General features: G+C 34.1%; 1 protein-coding gene across 1 annotated transcript in view; it reads left to right on the forward strand.

Annotated features, from left to right (window-relative positions):
• Positions 1-20,085, forward strand: part of STXBP5 (syntaxin binding protein 5) — a 101,822-nt gene that overhangs the window by 67,331 nt on the left and 14,406 nt on the right. The window contains exons 16-21 of the mRNA XM_084202121.1: positions 653-831; positions 2,618-2,743; positions 3,226-3,377; positions 10,603-10,665; positions 14,007-14,066; positions 14,165-14,212. Of these exons, the coding sequence (XP_084058247.1) occupies positions 653-831; positions 2,618-2,743; positions 3,226-3,377; positions 10,603-10,665; positions 14,007-14,066; positions 14,165-14,212 (628 nt within the window). The remainder of the gene's footprint in view (positions 1-652; positions 832-2,617; positions 2,744-3,225; positions 3,378-10,602; positions 10,666-14,006; positions 14,067-14,164; positions 14,213-20,085) is intronic.

Here is a 20,085-nt window from a genome sequence, read left to right on the forward strand (position 1 = left end):
CTCTTCGACATTTTAAAAAATACTATATAATTCTATAGTCTATGAGTTAAGTTCTATTTTGCAGGTGATAGTAAAACAGTTGAAAACTTCCTTTACGCTGCACTGCAGTTAATACTGATGTTGTTACAGATTCTGGAGAAGGAAATCTAAGTCATGATGAATTTTCAGTTCTTTAAAATGTATGATCCAGTTCAACACAACATCAAACACTGAGCTAAGTCACCATGTGTACAGTATTACATCAGTAAAAATTTAGGAGTCTGTGTGGCTTTAGCTCTGTTTTACCATCCCTGAAGTACATAAACCAAGTCATCTTCATAACTAAATATGTATGTCAGCAGAATGATAATTAAATGGGTGCAGTATTTAATTTCTTTCACTATTAAGAAGGAAACTTTTAAAACCTGGGAAATATGTTATACATTCAAGTTCTAGTAATCTTCAGATATTCAGTCTGTAGTACTATGACTGTATTTCTGAATACTACATGTGTCTTTGTTACACTGTTTATTAAACGGTTATCATTCAAAAGATGGAAAAGTTCTGGATGTCGCTTTTATCACTACTACCTTCAGTTGCACTTCATTTATTTCATATTCAGTCTTTTGAAAGGCAGAACATTACAGATATCTTTCTTCCCTTTAATTAACAGATGCTGGAAGTACGTCTCCTATATGAAATAAATGACATTGAAACTCCAGATGGTGAGCAGGTGCCACCTGTACCAACTCCAGGCACAGGTTCCAATCCCCAATCCATTGTTCCCCAGTCTCATCCATCTACTAGTAGCAGTTCATCTGATGGACTTCGTGATAATGTCCCATGTTTAAAGTAAGTTTATTCTGTTACAATTTCAGTGAGTCTGAAACATTGCAAGAATATGTGAGAGTATGTGCACTTTGATATCGTTATAGATATGTCATTGCTGGTGAAAATGTTTTATTTTGTAAAGCAAAGTTTTTCAAGTATCTGAAATTTGAGCTCTGCTTTAAGAAATAAATATTGAAATATTAATGTTTTTTAACTTCTTAAGCTGACTTAAAAAAAAAAATCCTTGCCTTTTGGTTTACCTGATTTTAGGAGAATTTGGCATAGGTGTTAGTATAGCTATAGATGATCATGCCTTAGAGCAAACAGTTTTTAATAGCAGCAGTTCAGTCACTTTGATATCTTATTGTCATTGAAATGAATAGGAAAGTTGATGTTTTGTGGCTCTCCTTAACTTTAGACCAAGTTTGTCTGAATAGGTTTCATCTCTCTAGTTTTGCAGAGCCTTAAGTTTTAGAAGCAAACCAGAAGTGAAAATTCTTACAGATAGCTAGCTGAGTGCTAACTCTTTAGGCTTATAAATATACTTCTTTTCTGAAAGTTTTATAAGGGAACAACTTTGCATTTTGGAAACAGAATTAATTAAAAATCACTTTTTCATGGATCTTCACTTTGCATGATGCCTAATAGTGCTCTCATTGTAGGTCTTTGACAAGTTTTTTGATATTTTTAAATTGCGAGCTTTTTCTGCAAGCTTCTTTGTGTGAGCTTTTACCTATTTAGAGAAATTAGAGTTTAAAGAGTCTTTTTTTACTCTCTGACAAGAGTGCGTTATGTGACTTATGAGCCATGACTTTTTCTAACAGAACGTAAGAAATATGTCATATATATCTAGAGATATAAAGTTAAGTATATACTTGGTTTTCTGAAGTTTAAGATCCAACTTGGATTTTAATTCTTTGAATGTATCCATCCAGAAAACAGTTCTGTTAGGGTTGCTTTATTTGGGTAAGAGTTTTCAAATGGTATTGATTGTATTGAGTTGGAAAGGTGTATTTCTGAAAGAAACTCATCTAAGTAGAAAAATTGGAAAATTCTAAACTTATGTAAAATATTTTAAAATAATTTTTCAAATATCAATTTCCAATACCCATTAGTGAGAATAAATGGGTAAAATAAGTGGAATTGAGGAGACAAGAGCTTGTTCTACAAAACTTTTTTGGTGTAAAAAAATGCAAGACCTAATCTTTTCTGTGTAAGCTTGTCAGCATGCAAACAAAATCTTGACAGGAGTTTGGATTCCCCCAGTCCCAGGTTCATTGCATACAATTGGTCTACCATTACAATAATTTACTTGTTTTCATTTTGGTTTTGCCATATCATCAGCTTTTTATTTGCATTTATCTCAATACATTGTGCCTCTGTTTCCCTTTTCTTTGTGCTTATTCCATACACCTCTCACCCCCTTCTGTTCTCTAAATCAGAGCTCTTTTGGAAACTCTGAAAAAATACGTAACACCTTCTTTTTTAGACACTAACTGAGCACCTGTATCTATTAAAGGAAATGCAGCATAATAGCACTGTTATGCCTTGTTCTGAGGTTAGAAAAAAAGAAAAATATGTGATCATTGTTCAATTAAGTTTAATTTCAATTAGGTAGTGAATCAAAAGAAGTGAATTCCTAGTTTCACTATGGTTTTTTCTTCTGGTTGCTTTTGTTTGCTTTTGATAATAGTTTTTACCATTTTCCAACATTTTCAAGTCCAGCATGGTGTAGAATTTAATGAACTCTGATCCCATAAGGAAAAAATTGAGACACTGGGAATGCCATGTTTTGTTTACTTGGCAGAGTCAAAAACTCTCCTCTCAAGCAGTCTCCAGGCTACCAAATTGAGCTTGTTATCCAACTGGTGTGGGTGAGTGGAGAACCTCCTCAACAGATAACCAGCTTAGCCATCAACTCAGCATATGGCCTGTAAGTATATTCCACACAGTTCTTTCATTATTCCATCACAGTGGTTTAAAGCTATCCATTAAAATTGAGTGTCTGTGTGTGTTCACATGAGCTGCACAGCAACATAGAGGTAATCAGTTTCTTGTGCTTCTGAGAGGATTCCTTTTGGGTCATGACAGATACTGATGATGCTAACAGCAGAGACAAATCAGCATCATTCTTCCTCACATGGCACTGTGCAGCCAAGAGAAAGTGACACTTAAGGCCCTGTGTCAGATAGGTTGGCAAGGACATTGACAGTGATCTGTTCTACTTGGCACCATGTTTTTGCAAGAGAACAATTAATCAATACTGTGCTCTACAATACAAATTTATAAATAAATGCAATCTAGGATAATTCCTAAAAATTAGGACTTGGTAAATGCTGCACTGCAAAACTATTTGTGTGAAACATTACCAACATTTAATTAGCATTGTCTTTCCTTTAACTTCTCTTTTTCCAGAGTAGTTTTTGGAAACTGTAATGGTATTGCCATGGTTGATTACCTCCAGAAGACAGTGCTCTTGAATCTAGGAACTATTGAACTGTATGGCTCCAATGATCCCTACCGCAGGGAGCCACGATCTCCCCGAAAAACTCGGCAACCATCCGGAGGTGAGTAACCCAAAACATATTTTAAGGTCAGAAAAAAGGCCCAATTGGTTATCTAGTCTTTGTTTGTATTCAAAGAATACACACTTTCTTCACTGTGGTTTTCTTTCTTCTTGATTTGTTGCTAATGTCATTACTGAAGCTTTGTTAATTCATCTTTCACTAAAAATTGTTGCTTAGTGAAATCTACTGATGTTTCATACCATTACTTATTTTTCAGTGCAATTTTTAAAGAAAAAATAAAAATTTACGATGGATTTATGCAGTTTACAAGAATTTACACAGCATGAGGAAGTATCCTGATATTTCTGATACAGCTAGTGCCCATATTACATGTTTGTATAAATCCATTAATGTTTGCAGATAGCCTGAGTGCTTGCTGGGATCTTTTGGCTCCTATTGTAAAATTTGAACAGAAATGTCCCTGATGAGCTAAATCATGTTATGTTGTTAATACTGTTATGTTATGCTTGAGAGGAAACCTTTGATTGAAAAGAAAAAAATAAACTTCCACAAACAAACTAGTAAAATAAATCTCTCTGAAATAGGAAAAAAGGACTTTGATTTTAAAATATGCTGAAGAGTGTTCCCTTTCAGCTAAAATGGAAAGCGACTTTTCAGTCCAAATGCAAAGCTTTTTGTAACCAAAAGGAAATTTTAGTATTTTAAAATTTTCTTCTTCCTGATGTGTCATGGATACTTGTAAGTTATTTCAGAAAACAGCACAAGACATAATAATAAACTGTTCCAAAAAACCCATCCTCATGATTGAGTGTTAATTTCTTTAAGAGATCCAGAGTAAAGTCCTTGTAAATTCTTCACGTAATATTTTATTCAAATTGAAGTGAGTGTTCTAGGAGGTGTTTTAGTAAATGGATGGTTTGAAAAAGATCCAGTCAACACCAGTCAGCTTATTTCAACTGATGGATTGGATCTAAAAATCATTCATATAGAGCAGAGCATACACAGCCAGTATCCTGTCAGATAAAATATTTTATTGTGTTATATAAACTGTTAGAGAAAGAAATAGCTTTACTGTTTGACTGTGATAATTTGTCCTGGGCGTAAAGGGCTTAAAGTCTGCCTCATGCATATAGATTATAAACTGCCTTTTGGAGCTTTAAACATCACTTGCCTTTGTTTTCTTAACTGTTTTTATTTAATCCAATAAATTGGATTCACATAACTCTGTGTTTCAGCTGTGTCTCAAAGATGTTCATGATGAAAGCCCTCTTTGCTCATTAATATAGCTTTATAAGAAGTCATATTTTTTTCATCTTAACTTCTGATACTAACAATCTGCATGGCAATGGCATTTTAATAACCTGGTTGTACAAGTTACTTGGCTGGCTTTTCTGTCTCAAATGTACTGTTAGTGTCTCCGTCTTTCCTTTTCTCATTGCTTCACGAAGGTATGCTGACTGTGGCTTCTTGCATGTGCGGCCTTTCTAACTTATATTCAGAGTCTGTGAAAAAGCTTCGCACCTCTTATATAAGTAAGTCATCTCATGGCATTCAAATATTGTTTGAACATCTGAACTTGATTTTTTTGTTTTTTTCACTCGCCATAATTACTTTCTTTAGTTCTTTTAAAGTACTTGTTTTACTATAGAAACTGATTTTAATCCATCCTGCTTTCATTGTATTTCATGTTTGTGATATCTTTAAAAGAAATTTAAAGGAATAAAGCAACCATAAATAGTCTCTGTATTTTGTGGTTTTGAATAAATAAATCTCAAAATCACAAGGAGATCCTATCTCAGAATTTACTGATGTTTATAGAGCTAAGATCTTACTCAAAAATTGAGTGTTATTTTACTAGAAACTTACCTTGCTTGGTTCCCTTTCTGGCAGAAAAAGCTTCAGAAGTCCAGAGTTAGAGTATTAGTAGCAATCATAAGAATAAACATTGTGATTACAGAGAGATACTTCTTCTAAAAGTGAAAAGTTACTTCTACAAAAATGTTGTTTATAGAGTTCAAGAGGTGTTTGTGAACAGCCCTGTTCAGTTTCCAAGCAGTTTTGAAGTTCAGGTATCTGTGTGAGGAAGGTAAGCCATCAGAACCATGAATTACCCGAGAGTCTGACCGACAACATCATTCACAGCATCCAAGGATCTGGAGGATGTAGAGCTTATTTTTCAAAAGCATAGCATTGTTCCTTTTCTTAGGATGCCAGTTTTCTCCAGGCCTCAGGCAGAGGTAGGTTATCTCAGCCTTTTTTTTTTAGTGAAGTAGAGCAGATTAAGCTACTGTAAAAATGGAGTTTAAAAAGAAAAACAACAAACAATACTGCAAAACAAACTTGAAATTGTGGTCCAAGTCTTAGTTCTGCCATTTCTTTTCCCGCAACAAGAAAAAAGAAATACATCTCAGAGGATAGTCTCAAGTGCCAAAACTGCTTTCTCTATAGTTTTCCTCCTCTACTGCCATGGCAGAAAGGGGGCTAGGCATAAAAGAAATACCTCCACGTTAAGATGATACAGAACTGAAAACCAGGATCTGGCACTGATTGATTATTGTTTTGAAAAAAAAGAAAAAGATGGGTAGAAATCCCAAAAATAGTAAATATTGTAAAGCTGAATTTACTCAGACTATTTTATTTAGGAGTAAGTTTAAACAAGTTTTGTACCCGAGAGTTAATTTCATAACCATGCAATTCTCTTTCTGTTTACCATCCTGACAGTATCTGGGTTAACTGGAGCTACAGTGGTTTAAAAACTGAACATAATTTCTTTAGTTATCATTTAACATTTTTCATTATTTGTAGTTCTTTCAGTGTATGTGTTGCCCAGACTTCAATAATTGCTTCAATAATTTTCCACAAATAATGAGTCTGTTATATTTAAGTACTACCCTTTGATTTATTTATAGGATTGGAACTATACGAGGTAGTCAGAACACTTTTGGATTTTGCATTCTCCCTTTCTTGGACATTCACTATCAGCATTTAGTGTTTTCAAAAATTCAAGGAGCTTATGCTTCTTTGTTTTTGCTTTGAAAGATGTGCCTTCATTGAATTTCTGTCTTGAAAACATTTCTATTTTAAATACTTCAAAATTATTTTTATCTATGAATGAGATATTTTCAGTGGCTATAGAACTAATAATCTTCAGGGAGTACTAGTACTTAATATTTAAATTGTCCTAGAAAAAGTGTTTTTCTATCTAATGTGGTTGGTTTAGAAATTTCTCTTCTTTGAGACAAGAAGAGTGTATTTAAGGGGAAAAAAAATCATACTAGCTTATGTATGCTTTCAGACAGCCTGGAACAGAGCAGCATATTGCTATTTTACATTCAACTACCTCCAGAAAAGGCAGGAAGGATTGGTCCTTCCTCATAAAACCCCAGATATTCTGTATGTTTCAGCACAAAATGTCAGTTCTATAGATTATCAGTATTTGCCAGCATACTTAAGATCTAGTAAATGGTATGTCCTTAATCAATTAAAATTTACAAAGGCGTCTTTTAAAAAATTATATAGAGTGAGAGTTGCGTGTCTTCTAAAATATAAATGGAAATGCAAGCTTTTTTTCCCTTCTCTTGTGTTGCAAGAATATGATGTATTTCTCTGTCATCTTATTTTTTCTACTCAGAAAAGAAATTCAGATTCCCGTCTTAAAGCAGCATCTATTTAGAGACAAGGCTCTCTACACTAGCTAGACTGTAAAATGTCATTTCAGGCTAGCTCTACAGATACAAGCTCCCAGTTGGGATCGTGTTTTGGAATTTATCAGTGATTCGTACCAGGTATACTACTCACATGTTTTGGGTGGCAATTTATAGTTTGTGAAGCATGCAGTATATATGTTTTGTTAAGGCCTGCCAGACAGTGTCGTCAGTTGCTTGTCAAGGTTAAAAACGAAAACAAAGTTTATCTTCAGAGTCTAATAGTGAGGGGGGAGGGTGTAGAAAATCAGCTTTGCCCATGTGCCCAAAGACATGAAATGTGTAAGTAAAAGTTTATAGTGTGGTGAAAACTCTACACAATGGAGGCTTACACTGTTAGGCTACCTTTGCTTGATGTACTCTTTGCTAAATAGGACAGGAGTCATTAAATCAGTACTGATAAAAAAATGAGACAGGTCATCATTTCATGATGAAACATCAAAACTTGTATAGCTGCTCTTTTTTCCTGCTTAGTTCCATAAGTTCACAGAGAACATGAATCATAACTCTTTTTCTGCAAATTACTGTTGGTGAGAGTTACAAGATTTGATGTGACTCTTTGATCAGTGCAATTTAGTACAATTCTTTAGAAGTTATGATTTCTTAGTTCTACCAGAGGTAGTTTAGGTTTCTGACAAAAATGAAACAGTTCTTACATGCATGTGACTTTTTAAAATTTTTATTTTATATCAAAGAGATTTTTGACAGTAATCTGTGAGTGATTCAAAAAGTGGGATGGAGTTCAAAAAACTGGAAGAAAATACATGCCTGGAATTCTTCTGGAGTTGCTTGATCATGTTTTTTTTCCCTATCCCCCCATGAACTATTTGAATTTTTAACTTAAATGTCATGAGACCAGCATCAGCTGTGGCTGACATCAGCCAAGGCCAAAACTGTATCAGAAAGTTTTATTGTTGGGCTTGGGGATTTTTTTTGGGCCCTGTTTTTCTGGTTGTTTTTATTTCTAACTTTTACATCCTATCAAGTTAGTTTTAGTTGTAATTTTTAATTGCGCTGTTTTCAGTCAACTTGTAAGTTCTTCTGAGATATGTCTGCTTATAGCTTGTGAAAAAAACTAAGTCTCATGAAGCTTTATGTATCAGTTAATTTTAGCTGTAATTCTGTGAAGTTTTTAATGCAGTATAGTAATGATGTCTTCAATGATATTTAATTTTTGTTAATTTGGAGAGTTTCTAATTTTCTTGCTTCTGGAGTTTACAGAGATAACTAAAAGCTTATTAGAAGGTCACTTAAACATATATTGGTGTTATAGAATGATATAGTTTGTGTTTCTGCAACAGAAACTCTTGGATCAATTTTCTTTTGTAATTCATAGCAATTTATATGGATGCTATAAACCTGAAACCAGAGAATTTTTTCAGGAGCACTGTCTTGCTTCTATCAGGATACCTGGGGTTTTAAGATGAATAGCAAGAGATTATCTTGCAAGTTTCTTCAGCTTGGTTATGGGCAGACCCTCCTAGTTCACAAACTTAGATCATTCTTGTTATATTCTGTTTGGTTTAATTACTAATACAATCATAGTTAAAATTACTTTTCATCTATTCCTGTTCCTTTTCTCTCCTAAGTAATAGCAATAATGGCTATGAACAGATATCCAAGATTTATATGCCATAATGATTACCACAATGCACACTTATTAATAATTAAGATGTATATTAACCAAATTATAGCCTTGAGAGTTCCTACAAAGAATTCAAGTGTGCAGGTGTCTTCATTCTTGGCAAAAGACTATTGCTGTCAATTAATTAATTTTCATAGGAGAACTTGTACAAGAAGTTAAGCTCTTTCTTTGAAGGTAAAGAATTAATCTTTATTGGAAAGGAGGAAATTGTGTTCCTGAACTGCATGAATTTGTTAGGTTTGGCTCCTGAGGGTGCAACTACTTCTAAGAGTGCAGTATGGGTTTATCCTCCCAGCACAGCTATCATCAAAAACTTGTATTGCTTGTTGTGGAAGCAACTTTAGGATTTTTCAAAAATCTTTTTACACAATCCTGTCTAGTTCAAAACATTTAGTCTCCTATGCCTGTTTAAAACTCTGATGTAAAGCTCTGATTATCCCATAGTGTTCATTGATTTACTGACAGATGACTAAATAAATTGCTCTTTTCTTTCTCCTGTGTAGTAGAAATATATAGCTTCCACCTGGAATTTCATTTGACATTTTAGAATTTAAATTGGTTCCAGGACTGTTAAATGCAGGATTAACGAAGCCATGTGGTCATTTGACAATTCTAGTCATTGAGTTTTGGGGTTTAAGCTATACATGCTCTTAGTAATCTTAAAAAAGACTATTTTGGATAAATACAACTGTTAATGTAATATACTTTCAATGTGTTCCACATTGATATGTTATTTCAGGAGAACCTTTTTCCCTTTGAACTATGAAATTCTGATTAAGTGTTTGGAAATTTTAAAACTTTGATGGAGTAGAGCTGTTGTATTTTTGTTGCTAACAGATATGTACAGATGCACTTGTGAATGTGCAGTGTGCAGTTGTATAGACAGGCTTTCCATGTGATACCTTTCTTGCTTTAGCCATTACCATTAACACAAACTTTTTGAGTATTGGAAATATTTTTGTGCATACAAAACTCTGTAATTTTAGCAAATATTTCATAGCTATTACTGTTCAGTATTACAACCTTGTTTGCCTTAGTATCACATAATGAAATTTCTGTAGGAGAGCTTCATGTTATAAACCTGAAGATGCATTACTTTAAAATATCAACAAAATGCACTTCTCTTAATTTTGGGCAGTCTTGACAGCAATTTCTTGTCAAAAAAGGAAAATAGAAAATTTCTTGTATGCTTTTAATTTATGCAATGAAATAATATTTAGGAATATTTTGAGGCAGCTCCCATCTTTTGCTTCTGATTGTGTATGGCTGGGTTTTTATTTCCTTCACTGAAATGAAAGGAATTAATTTTCAGATGTTAACATACTGCAGGTATTCAAATTGATCAGATTTGATGATGTAAGACATTAAGTGAAATTTTTCCATGCAAGGGAGAACACCTATCAACATCCTAACACCTGAGTTCTCTAAGTGACACCAATAAGGAGTTTTTCTGGAAAATTAACTTGGCAATACAAATTGGCAAATAGAAGGCATATCATTGTAACAGTGGAAAAGTAGTTTGAAAAAAGGCACTTTAATATCACACATCATGTTTCCAGTCTTCAGGACCCTCTTTTATATGATTTTCTTTTGCAATTACATTTTTAATGTGACTGATTTTTTTCAAAGCAGATTATGTTTATGTAAATAATTAACTGTTCTGATAAGTCTGTCTAGCTGAAAATATAATGGTTTTCACTGAAATTTATTGAGAGTGTATTTTGCAAAGAAAACTTTAGTAGGAAGAAGTGACTCTACAGTTACTGTGGGTAATGTCAAAAAGATTAGTACGTAACAGAAATCCTATCACAGCTGGCTTGTTTGTCTCTAATAAGAAATGAAGTTCCTGACTGCGGTGGAAGTAGAAATAAAATGGGAGCTGTATTTATAATACACTGGTTTTGTGTTTCACCAGGTCTTTGTGATATAAATGAAGGTACGGTGGTGCCAGAAGACCGCTGCAAGTCACCCACGTCAGGTAATCATAACTTTCCCTGATCTTCAGCTTCTTATTTTCCCAGAAGATGGCATACATTAAGTTAACACTTACTAGTTGAGTAATTATATAAAACCTGTTGTCCTCTCATAAACTTTTGGAACTGTCATAAATTTTGCCATCTTGCACAGCTGCATTTTTAAAACAAGGCTGACTTTAGAGATGCAATAGGAGTATGTTATAAAGATGATTGAAGAGAGAATAAGTTGAAATATTTATGCCTCAGGGAACATACTGCACGATGGAATTTTGAAGCATTGACAAGAGATACACAAATTCCTGTAATAATTTTTATGGTTGTGTTTCGTATTCCTCAAAAGTGGCAGAGATTATTTCTGAGCAAGTTTACTTCTGCTTCCTCATAAGTGGCAAATTACTATTTTTCTGTAGAATCAGAAGTCTTCAGAAAAGAGCATCCTAAGAAAGGAGTTCCCTACTTAATACTCCTCCTCCTGCACCTTTTTTTTTCCAGTTTTCCAGTTGCCACTGCTGTATGTGAATATTTTAAATGAAAGCTTCAAGATTTATTATTTTCATATTGGCTAGTTGAGGCTATAACCATGTAAATACTTAATAAGGCATGTCAATGTATAGATGGAATAGTTTTTGTAGTAGCTAAAAATTGTCACTTTGCTTATTGCTCTGAGAACTTTTAAGGATGTAATTTTGTTTCATTCAAAACTACTCAAGGTTAAAGGACTCAACTGCAGATTTAAGTGAAGCATGCAAAGTAGTATGTAGTGTAAAATGCTAATTAAGATGGGCATCTAAAGATAGGTTCTTTTTCTATTGCAGCCTGTATCTTTCAAAGCCAAATTGAAAACATGACAAACCAAAACATTGTGTTTGTAGCACTAGTAGAAATTTTGACATAAATTTTAATTTCTGATTAGACAATTGTCTTTTGATGTTCATTATAAATTATGCCAAACCCTCCTCTAGATCAATCAGTGTCATTTTCATTTTTGCTAGCTTTCTTAGAGTAAATTTGATTTGTTTATAATTAAAGCAAAACCTAGCTGTGAGTTTTAGTTAAAAGTCTTGCCTGAAGATGGCATTTCATGACAAATCTGTGTTGCTAAGTATTGGCATGCTGAAGTCATCAACTTCAGTATAGTTTATAATGAAAGTTTTTTTTTTGTGGTGTTGAGAATAAAGAGCATGTTTCCTATTTCATTTTTACATATTGAGACCAATGCCTGTAAACAATTTGCTATGCATTGCTACAGTTGCAGTAAATCCTTTGCATGTCAAGGTTGAGCATAATTATAAACTCACTATGGTATTTGAATTTGACCCACTTAAAAAGTCTGGGCTAAATCTAGGCTCTGGAGCACTGCTATAAAATGTCTGAAATGAACAGCTAATGGATCATAACCTTAAACGTGTATCCTTTTTTCCCCCTGCTCCAGAATCACCCAAATGTTAGCCCAAACAACTCCTAACTTATACCATTTAAAATGCTGTGTATTTTAAATAAGAGGGCCCTTTCATAATTGGGTGTTGAAGTAGAATAAATCTAAATTCAGCACTTCTGCAACAGTGCAATGAAGGCAACTCCAAAGATGAAAATCAAGGTTTATGGAAAACTCCTAAATTTAACAATTGGTTTCCCCTACCTTCCTCCTCCTTATTTGAGTTGAGTGTGAGCTGAAGAAGGTTAAAAAATAATGTCTAAAGTACCAAAAATAGTGAATGGACAAAAGATAGAGGGGGAATGTAGCTCTTGCATTCTCCTGTAAAATAGAAACTTCTAGTAGCGAGGTTGGACTGTGCCTTGCTTCCCTCGATTCTGTCATCTGTTCTCCGTGAATAAGATTAAACTTATGGTAGATTTCTCAACTTTTCCTTTGAAAAAAATCTTGGATGCACCACTCTGGTATGGAAATAATTTGTTGATGTTTGTGAAGAGAAAAGAACTGTAATTCCTTAGGTTTGGTTTGAGTTTTATATCTTTTCTGGGCAAAAGCTCAAGACTGAAAACAAGCTTGAAAGTGGCATTTTGCTTTCAGAGGTAATAGAAGACCTTTTTGAGAAATTTGTTGCAGAGTATTGGCAAGCTTGAGAAGAAGGATGGAGGCTAAATTTAGGGAAACTTTTTGCAGTCTAGAGGCTTTCTAGTTAAGAGGAAAATACCCAACACAAAATGTTTGTGTGCTACTAGCTCTAAAATTTGAGGATGAGATTGGCAACAATTGAATGCTTTATTGGCGTTCACTGCTATAATGTGATCTGTAAAAGAGACCAGTCACTGTTTGTACTGAAGTCTCAAATCCACCTTTCCATGTCCAAGTGAAGTGGAAGGTAACTTCCATTAGGATTCCTCCAGTGGGAGGTTATAGAGATGAGAGAACTGCGAAAGGGACTGCCTGCCTGTGCAAGTTAGGAGAGTATCCTACAGTTTCAGTAACAAAGAACTATAGAAATACTGTGAAAATTCAGGAGGAATAATCTTACCTCTTGCTTTATCTATAAATGTCAAGCAGCAATAGGCTTAGACTCTGAGAGCATTTATCTGACCTTAAAGATTGTACAGCATTTAAACTGTCAAGTTTTTGTCTTCAGAAGTGCCAAAATGCTTGTGTTCTATTCTCATTTCACACTTCCACAATATAAAATGCAATTAAATTTTAAAATTTTTAGACAAATTGTTTTAATTTCCTGGCAATCTTTTAATTTCATGACACTGGAAAGCCTGAAGTTGTGGTCTGTTGCTAAGATCAGTTTTTCAGGGTTGGGATACAGAAAAATACAGGTGGCACTATTGGCCTAGAGTTGTCTGCAGACCAGTTGAAGAACTGTGGTCCAACAGTAATTTACTGCACTGAAAAAAACCCCAAACAACCAAACCCAAACAGATTTATAGAACTTGTTTTTCCTGTTACAGCTGTGTTTTGTGAATCATAACTTAGGCTAATCTCTGTGTCTGGAGCAATGATTAGTAGAGCCATTTAGTTATTCAGTGTAAACATTTGTTCAATGAGGGCATTATTTCTAGAAATAATCTCAATGTGCAGCGTTGTACCTTGCATTGTAATTTCTGTGGCTAGTTCCAATATGCCAGAATTGTGTCATGCCAAAGTAATTTGTACCTTATAATATCTAATACAGCTACAGAGAATACCAATATCAGTATTTGATATTTTCTTTGTATCTTTGTCAAACTCAGATCTTGAATATAATTCTGTATATTAAATGTATACATATATTGTATAATATATGTATATCTTAAGTGTATTAATATACAGTGATTTATGTGTCAAAACTAAATACGCTTCATTCATGTCAAATGTATATCCATTTCATTCTGTCTCCACTTGTAGGTTCTGGTTCACCAAACAATTCTGATGATGAACAAAAAATGAATAATTTTATAGAAAAGGGTACAGTATTTTTATTTTCTTTAGTCTTAATTTTTCTTTAGTTCACCTTTTGATACACTTAGATTGATTTTTTTTTTTTATTATAATATTATTTACAGTGAAGACCAAAAGCAGAAAGTTTTCCAAGATGGTAACCAATGACATAGGTAGGAACTAGAAAAAAATCTATTCTTTCTAATTCAGTGCCTTACTCTATGCAGCACTAACCCAGCAGCAAAAAAAAAAAAGGCAAAATAACAGTCAAATTTCAATGCATTCTGTTATTAATTTTTTCATTCTTTATGCTACTTGGTAATTCTATGGGCTGCTTCTGTACTAAATACACTGGGCACAATAATCTAAAAAAATCAAGGATATTGGTGATTTAAATTCTCTTTTTCCGGATGGGTGAAATTCTAATACACAGTAAGAGTTCAGTCTATACAAGTAACAATGTGATTCCACTTCTGCAAAGATGCGCTGGTTTTGGGAACATATATTTTTATATGTTGTATTCATAGCCATATGGTCTGATTTTTATCTGGCTGTGGTCAGGAAAGAGGTACTATCATGGTTTCATTTATTCATTTGGAAGAGGACTGGCTTGTATATATATATATAAGTATTCCCTACTGCTGTTCCAGAACTCTCTACTTTTCTGCATCCAACAGTGACACAAAACCCTACCAGCTCTAGACTTGTGTCTTAATTAGGCAACAAAATTGCCTTGAGATATATTGTATGCAGGTAGATTGAACCCTTTCATGGCTGGGATGGAAATAACTCTGCTTCTGACAACTAGCTCACTAAATAAATTAAAGCAAGAAGCTGTATGATTTAGCTTTGGGAAAGGGACTCTTCTTCCTTAACTGGGATATGGTTACTTTGATTGCAGAATCACTTTGCTAATGTTCATTTTGTTTTCATTTAGCAAATTATTATATCATTGTAGGATAATTTCATTTTTTCTCTTCAGTCAGTTTAGGTTGAAATTATAGAGTAAAATTAGTTGCTAAGCTACTATTTCACAGGTTGTGTGGAAGCATAGCTTGAGACCAAGGAGGAAGATATTTCTTTTCCTGAAGTCTCCCCTTAGGTTTTCTGTTTGGCAATTTAAATTTTATCCTAAAATAATAATCCCTTTCATCCTAATTCAGTATTTGAGGCAAAGAATCATTCAGAATTCAGGGAGGCAAACAGGAGTATGGCAAAGTAAAATCCTTGAAATCAGGTACAGAATGAGAAAGTACTGTACAAAGGGCATATTTTTGCTCTATGACGGACCTTCTTGCAATGACATGAGAAATGACAGGGAAAATTAATTTTGGGGCAGCAAAAGTCTGAATATAAGTCAAGAAAGCAAATGGCTGTCAATAATACATTATGTGAATTCATCTGTAATTAAAAAAGAAATTAGTGCCTTTTACATAAGCATTAATATGTTCCCCTAAAGGAATTTCAGGGTAACTAGAACCTAATGTTCAGGTTGGGAAAAACATTAAAAAAAACAACACCTAGTCTTGTGCGTATTATATCAATGTCCTTTGAGGTAATGTTTTCCTTTTGTCTCTTTTGAAAATAAGGCACACTGTCTTGTGCAAAACACATGGAAAATATGACTGACTGTGACCACTTTTTTTTTTCTTTTTCGCTTCTTTTCAAAGAGTTATGTTACAGCATTAATAAAGTATGCTAATGAGGATTTTATAGAGCCATTCACATCTGTTTCAGCTGGAAGCCTTTCAACTGAAAGTATTTGAAATGTTTCTCACAGCTAAAAAAAGCAAAACATTTATTTATAAGCAATGCATTCTTCAGGGTGTAAGTTATACTGTGATTTGTGTAATTCACACAGTTTATTGGAAGCTTAAAGATAATTATTTATTTTGCATTTTCATAGTTTTGAGTGGTTTGCTGCGCACTGTATGTGGTTGTTTCACTACCATGTTTTCTATAGCTTATCTGGCATGCTTATTCTAGCTCTTTCTGAACTTACTTCTAAGCTCTTTCATGTAAATAAAACACCTTTCCTGTGTTAATAGTTGCATGGTTTTGCTTTTCATTGTTTTAAACTGAATTGACAACCAAATGTGCATGGACAATGAGTTTTGTAAAATATGTCACTCTCATCAACATCACCATGTTGTATGAAACAAATTGTTTGCCATCAACTGTATTCTCAGGGATGAATTAGATGTATTTGATGTATATGGCATGGTCATAGCTCTCTGCACTGGCACACAGAGCAGTCAGTTCAAGTTCCTTCCATTCCTTGTCAATGTGTAAATTACAACCTGCTAAATGTGGTGCAAAACAGAATTAAATCATTTCCATTGGTAACTTCAGTTGCTGTTAATATCACGCCTGTGTATGCCCCATGGGAACAAGAAGCAAGGGAATGCTGCTAGTAAAGTGTGAAGTAATTTCATTTCAGTGGTAGGGCTGCAAGGTGGTAACTTCATACATGCAGTTGTAAACGTGGAAGCCATTGTCAATTTGTCACTTTATTGCAACAGATGAAAAGCATCATCATCTCTGCAGATTTCTGTAAAACAATATGCAAATGCTTCATGCACCAACATTTTGATCAGTTGGTCTGGTTTGTTGTCTTCTAAATACACAACTGTGAATGCTCTGTGCTAAGGAATGGATAGTAAGTCAAGTTAAAAGCCTGTTGTGAATGTGTTGCTTTTGGGTCATGCTTATCTTTTATTTGCATCAAAGATGAACCTTGAAAAATCATAGTTAATTGTTTCCTTGGAGATATTGAGATACCTGATTTAACTAAGCATTTCTAGAAATTTTAGAAAGTACTGAGGCCATTACTGAATCCAACCCATTCTCTTACAAATGTCACTTCTTTGAAGGTATAAAACTATGCTGTGAAGTAATATGAAGGAATATTCTAAATATAAATGAATTTACAGAAAGAAGAATTGGTAGGAAGTACTTATTTTCTAAGGCCATGACATTTTTATAGAAAGACATTGGAATCCAACTTCAGTGGAAGCAAAACTTTCAGCTTTTTTACTCATAATTTGGTTAATTAAGTATTTGCCATGAAGAGATACAGATGATTAAATAGGAGTAAATGTTGTTGTAAGTTAAGATATAACAACCATTTCTGGAAAAACCTTTAGTAAAGGTGCCTGATAAATGTGGTAGATTTTACAACCTTTATAACTTTTGTGGTAGCCTGTGCCAAACAATTATTAGGAAAATTGGTCTTATTTATCTACAAATTTAAAAATAATTGCAAAGAGTATTAGTAGATGGATTTAAGCAGAGTAGATTTAGTCCCAAACTTTTGTAATCCCTGCTTTTAGAACTGACAGAGGTTTCTCACATTTCTTACATTCTAAGTGTATACCTAAGTTTTTCAAACATTGCTATAATAATTGACCATTACAGCTGTTTTCATTGAATCAAATTTTACAATGTTCATAATAAGTTCTTATTTGCCCTAATGTCAAAGACCAATTCTTTCAATGTGATTTTAATGCTTTGATCTAATTTTTTATGTATCCAAGCACATGTTTTCTTACAGTTTCTTGTAAAATGGTTTTATTGTTCTCATGTGAATTTTAGAGATTTCAATATTAGTTAATTGGTAATGTAAATATTTCACTTTGTGTAGTTGTCAAATATAGGATAATTAGGGAGCTTTGGTGCCTCTAAGAAATTCTAAGCTGCTTAGTTATTTCTCATATGATGTTTTATGAAATAGGCTTCATAAGTTGTTCTCTTGGTTGTCAAAGCTCTGAGACACATGTCTCTCTTTAGAATTTTATTTTAAAATAAAAGGGATGAAGAAGTCACTGTATAGCTTTCAAACTGATGTGCTATGCATTTAAAGCATCAGCTCAGGATAACCCACCGCAAATGAAATGTAGCTGTTGCTTCTAAGCCACAGCTTCCTAGTGAGAAGCCTTCTCACACTTCAGGTTTTCTTCATTGAATTGAAGGTTGTTCCTGCTATGCTGACACATAACATCTTATGGAAAAGCAGTCTTTCATATTTTAACACCGACCTTCCCAAGCCTGACCTGTGAGAAATCTCCAAGAATCCCTGGGTTTGGACAGTTCTCTAATATGATGCCTAATTATATTTATTTGACAGGACATGTGTGTGCACCTGTGTATAACTCTCTAAATTTTTTAATGTAGAGAAATATTATGTGTAGGACTAAACCCAGGCAAAACAGTCATTGTTGCCCTGAGCAGCAATGTGCCAGGAGGAGCACAACTGCTCCCAGATCTCTCTCTGGGCTGTAAATGCTGCCACAACAAGGGAGATACTGAACTCTGATATGACAGCTACTTCTTGAAGTCAGCCACGTGCAGCAGGAGCAGTCAGCATCACCTCTGCCCTGCTGTACAGCTGGAGTGAAAAGCCTGGCACTGAATGCGCTCTCTGTAGATTTCCATCCTGTATCTTCCATTTTTCTGATTTGTATCTTTGGCTTTGCACAAGGTATCTAGCATGTTGCTGGTTTTCATCTGAGGCATAAAAAAACTGAATTTATCAAAAATTTTAAAACTTAAGCCAATGTGAATGCAAGCAGAGGGTTTTTTTATACTGAGTAATGTTAGTCAAAAAGGGCTTAGCTGGTGAAATACTTCTATTTTCTTACTGCATGTTTAGGCAGTTTTTTGTTTAAACGCAAGATGGCACCATTGCTGTTGGAATAGGTTCTTATTTCTCATTTACATTTGAATTATTGAGCTTTCTGACACATTAACATATGTTTTGAAGTGTTGGGGGTTTTTTTGCACAGCACAGTAATTCACAATTTCCAGTAATGATATCCTTTTTAACAAATCTTGTATCCTCTTGTCCTATTAATGAGGCATAGTTCAGTGTGTCTTGAAAATTGTCGGACAAATTTGTTCTATCTTACCAGCCTAGTGCACACAGCTGGCCTTTCACTAAGGAACAAAAAGCTAAAACTGGGCTGGCTCTCAGAATCCAACACATTTGCCTATACTTGCTATTACATGTCATATTATCTATAACTTAGGATTTTTTTTTTTTTTTGTCAATTTTCTCCCAGTTGTTAAGATTGTGCCAAATGTTTCTATTTGAAAAGCCAAGAGTGACTGTACTGGTCTTCTATTAGTTAAATAGGTTATTTATACATGGTGAAAGCTGTTAAAAGCCAAAAATAGCTCCAGTTATTTTCTGTGTACATGCTTGAGGTTTTGTTCAGTACCTCAGCTCTCATTATTTAAATGTCCAACAGAGAACAAAAGTGTTATGAGGAATGCCCATCCTGAAATTCACTATTCCAGATGAGATTTCATGATGTCTCCAGAAGCTGATTTAAGTTCAAGCTGACAGCAAAAAGATGGGATCCTCGTCACTACTGCTGTTGTGTACACACACTGCTGTTGTGTACCCTGGTTTTCTATTCCTGTCTCTGAGCTCTGATCTGAAATAGGAGTTGATCTTGTTTGGAAGCAACCCTTGGCAGAAACCTCATTTAGATGGGTTTTGACCTCACCATTAGGTTAGGTATTTGCCAGTGCTAAGGCAAGGATGAGGGTAGAAAACACAGTCAGGCTGCCCTTTTCAGTTTCAGCCTGCACTAAAATAGGTGATCAGCATTTCTGCCTGAGAGTAAGTAATTTCAATTTAATTCAAGCATACTTTTAACATTGACACATAAAGGAAATTAGAAGATTATTTCTGGAGTCTTGTTCTCAAATTTTTATGATGTATGACAGGAATAAAACTGTTCAACTATTCAGATAACTAGAATTTGCAATATTGATGAGCATAATTGATGATACAGTGAAGTATTTCACTTTTGGAGGAGTGGAACTAACTTTAAGTCACATGCTGTTCTTCAGGGTATGTAGAAATTGGAATGATTTCTGTTAAAGTGGTAATTAGAATGAGGTAACTCCCAATTTTAACAGAGAAAAGCAGCAGGATTCAGACTGCTTTGAGAGGTATCCATTACAAGATACTCCTAGAATTATGAGGCTAAGCTCAATATCTACTTTTGGAAAAGAAGTATTACCTATGTAAGATCAT

Source organism: Fringilla coelebs, assembly GCF_963513975.1.
Source record: "Fringilla coelebs genome assembly, chromosome: 3".
NCBI classification, from domain to species: Eukaryota; Metazoa; Chordata; class Aves; order Passeriformes; family Fringillidae; genus Fringilla; species Fringilla coelebs.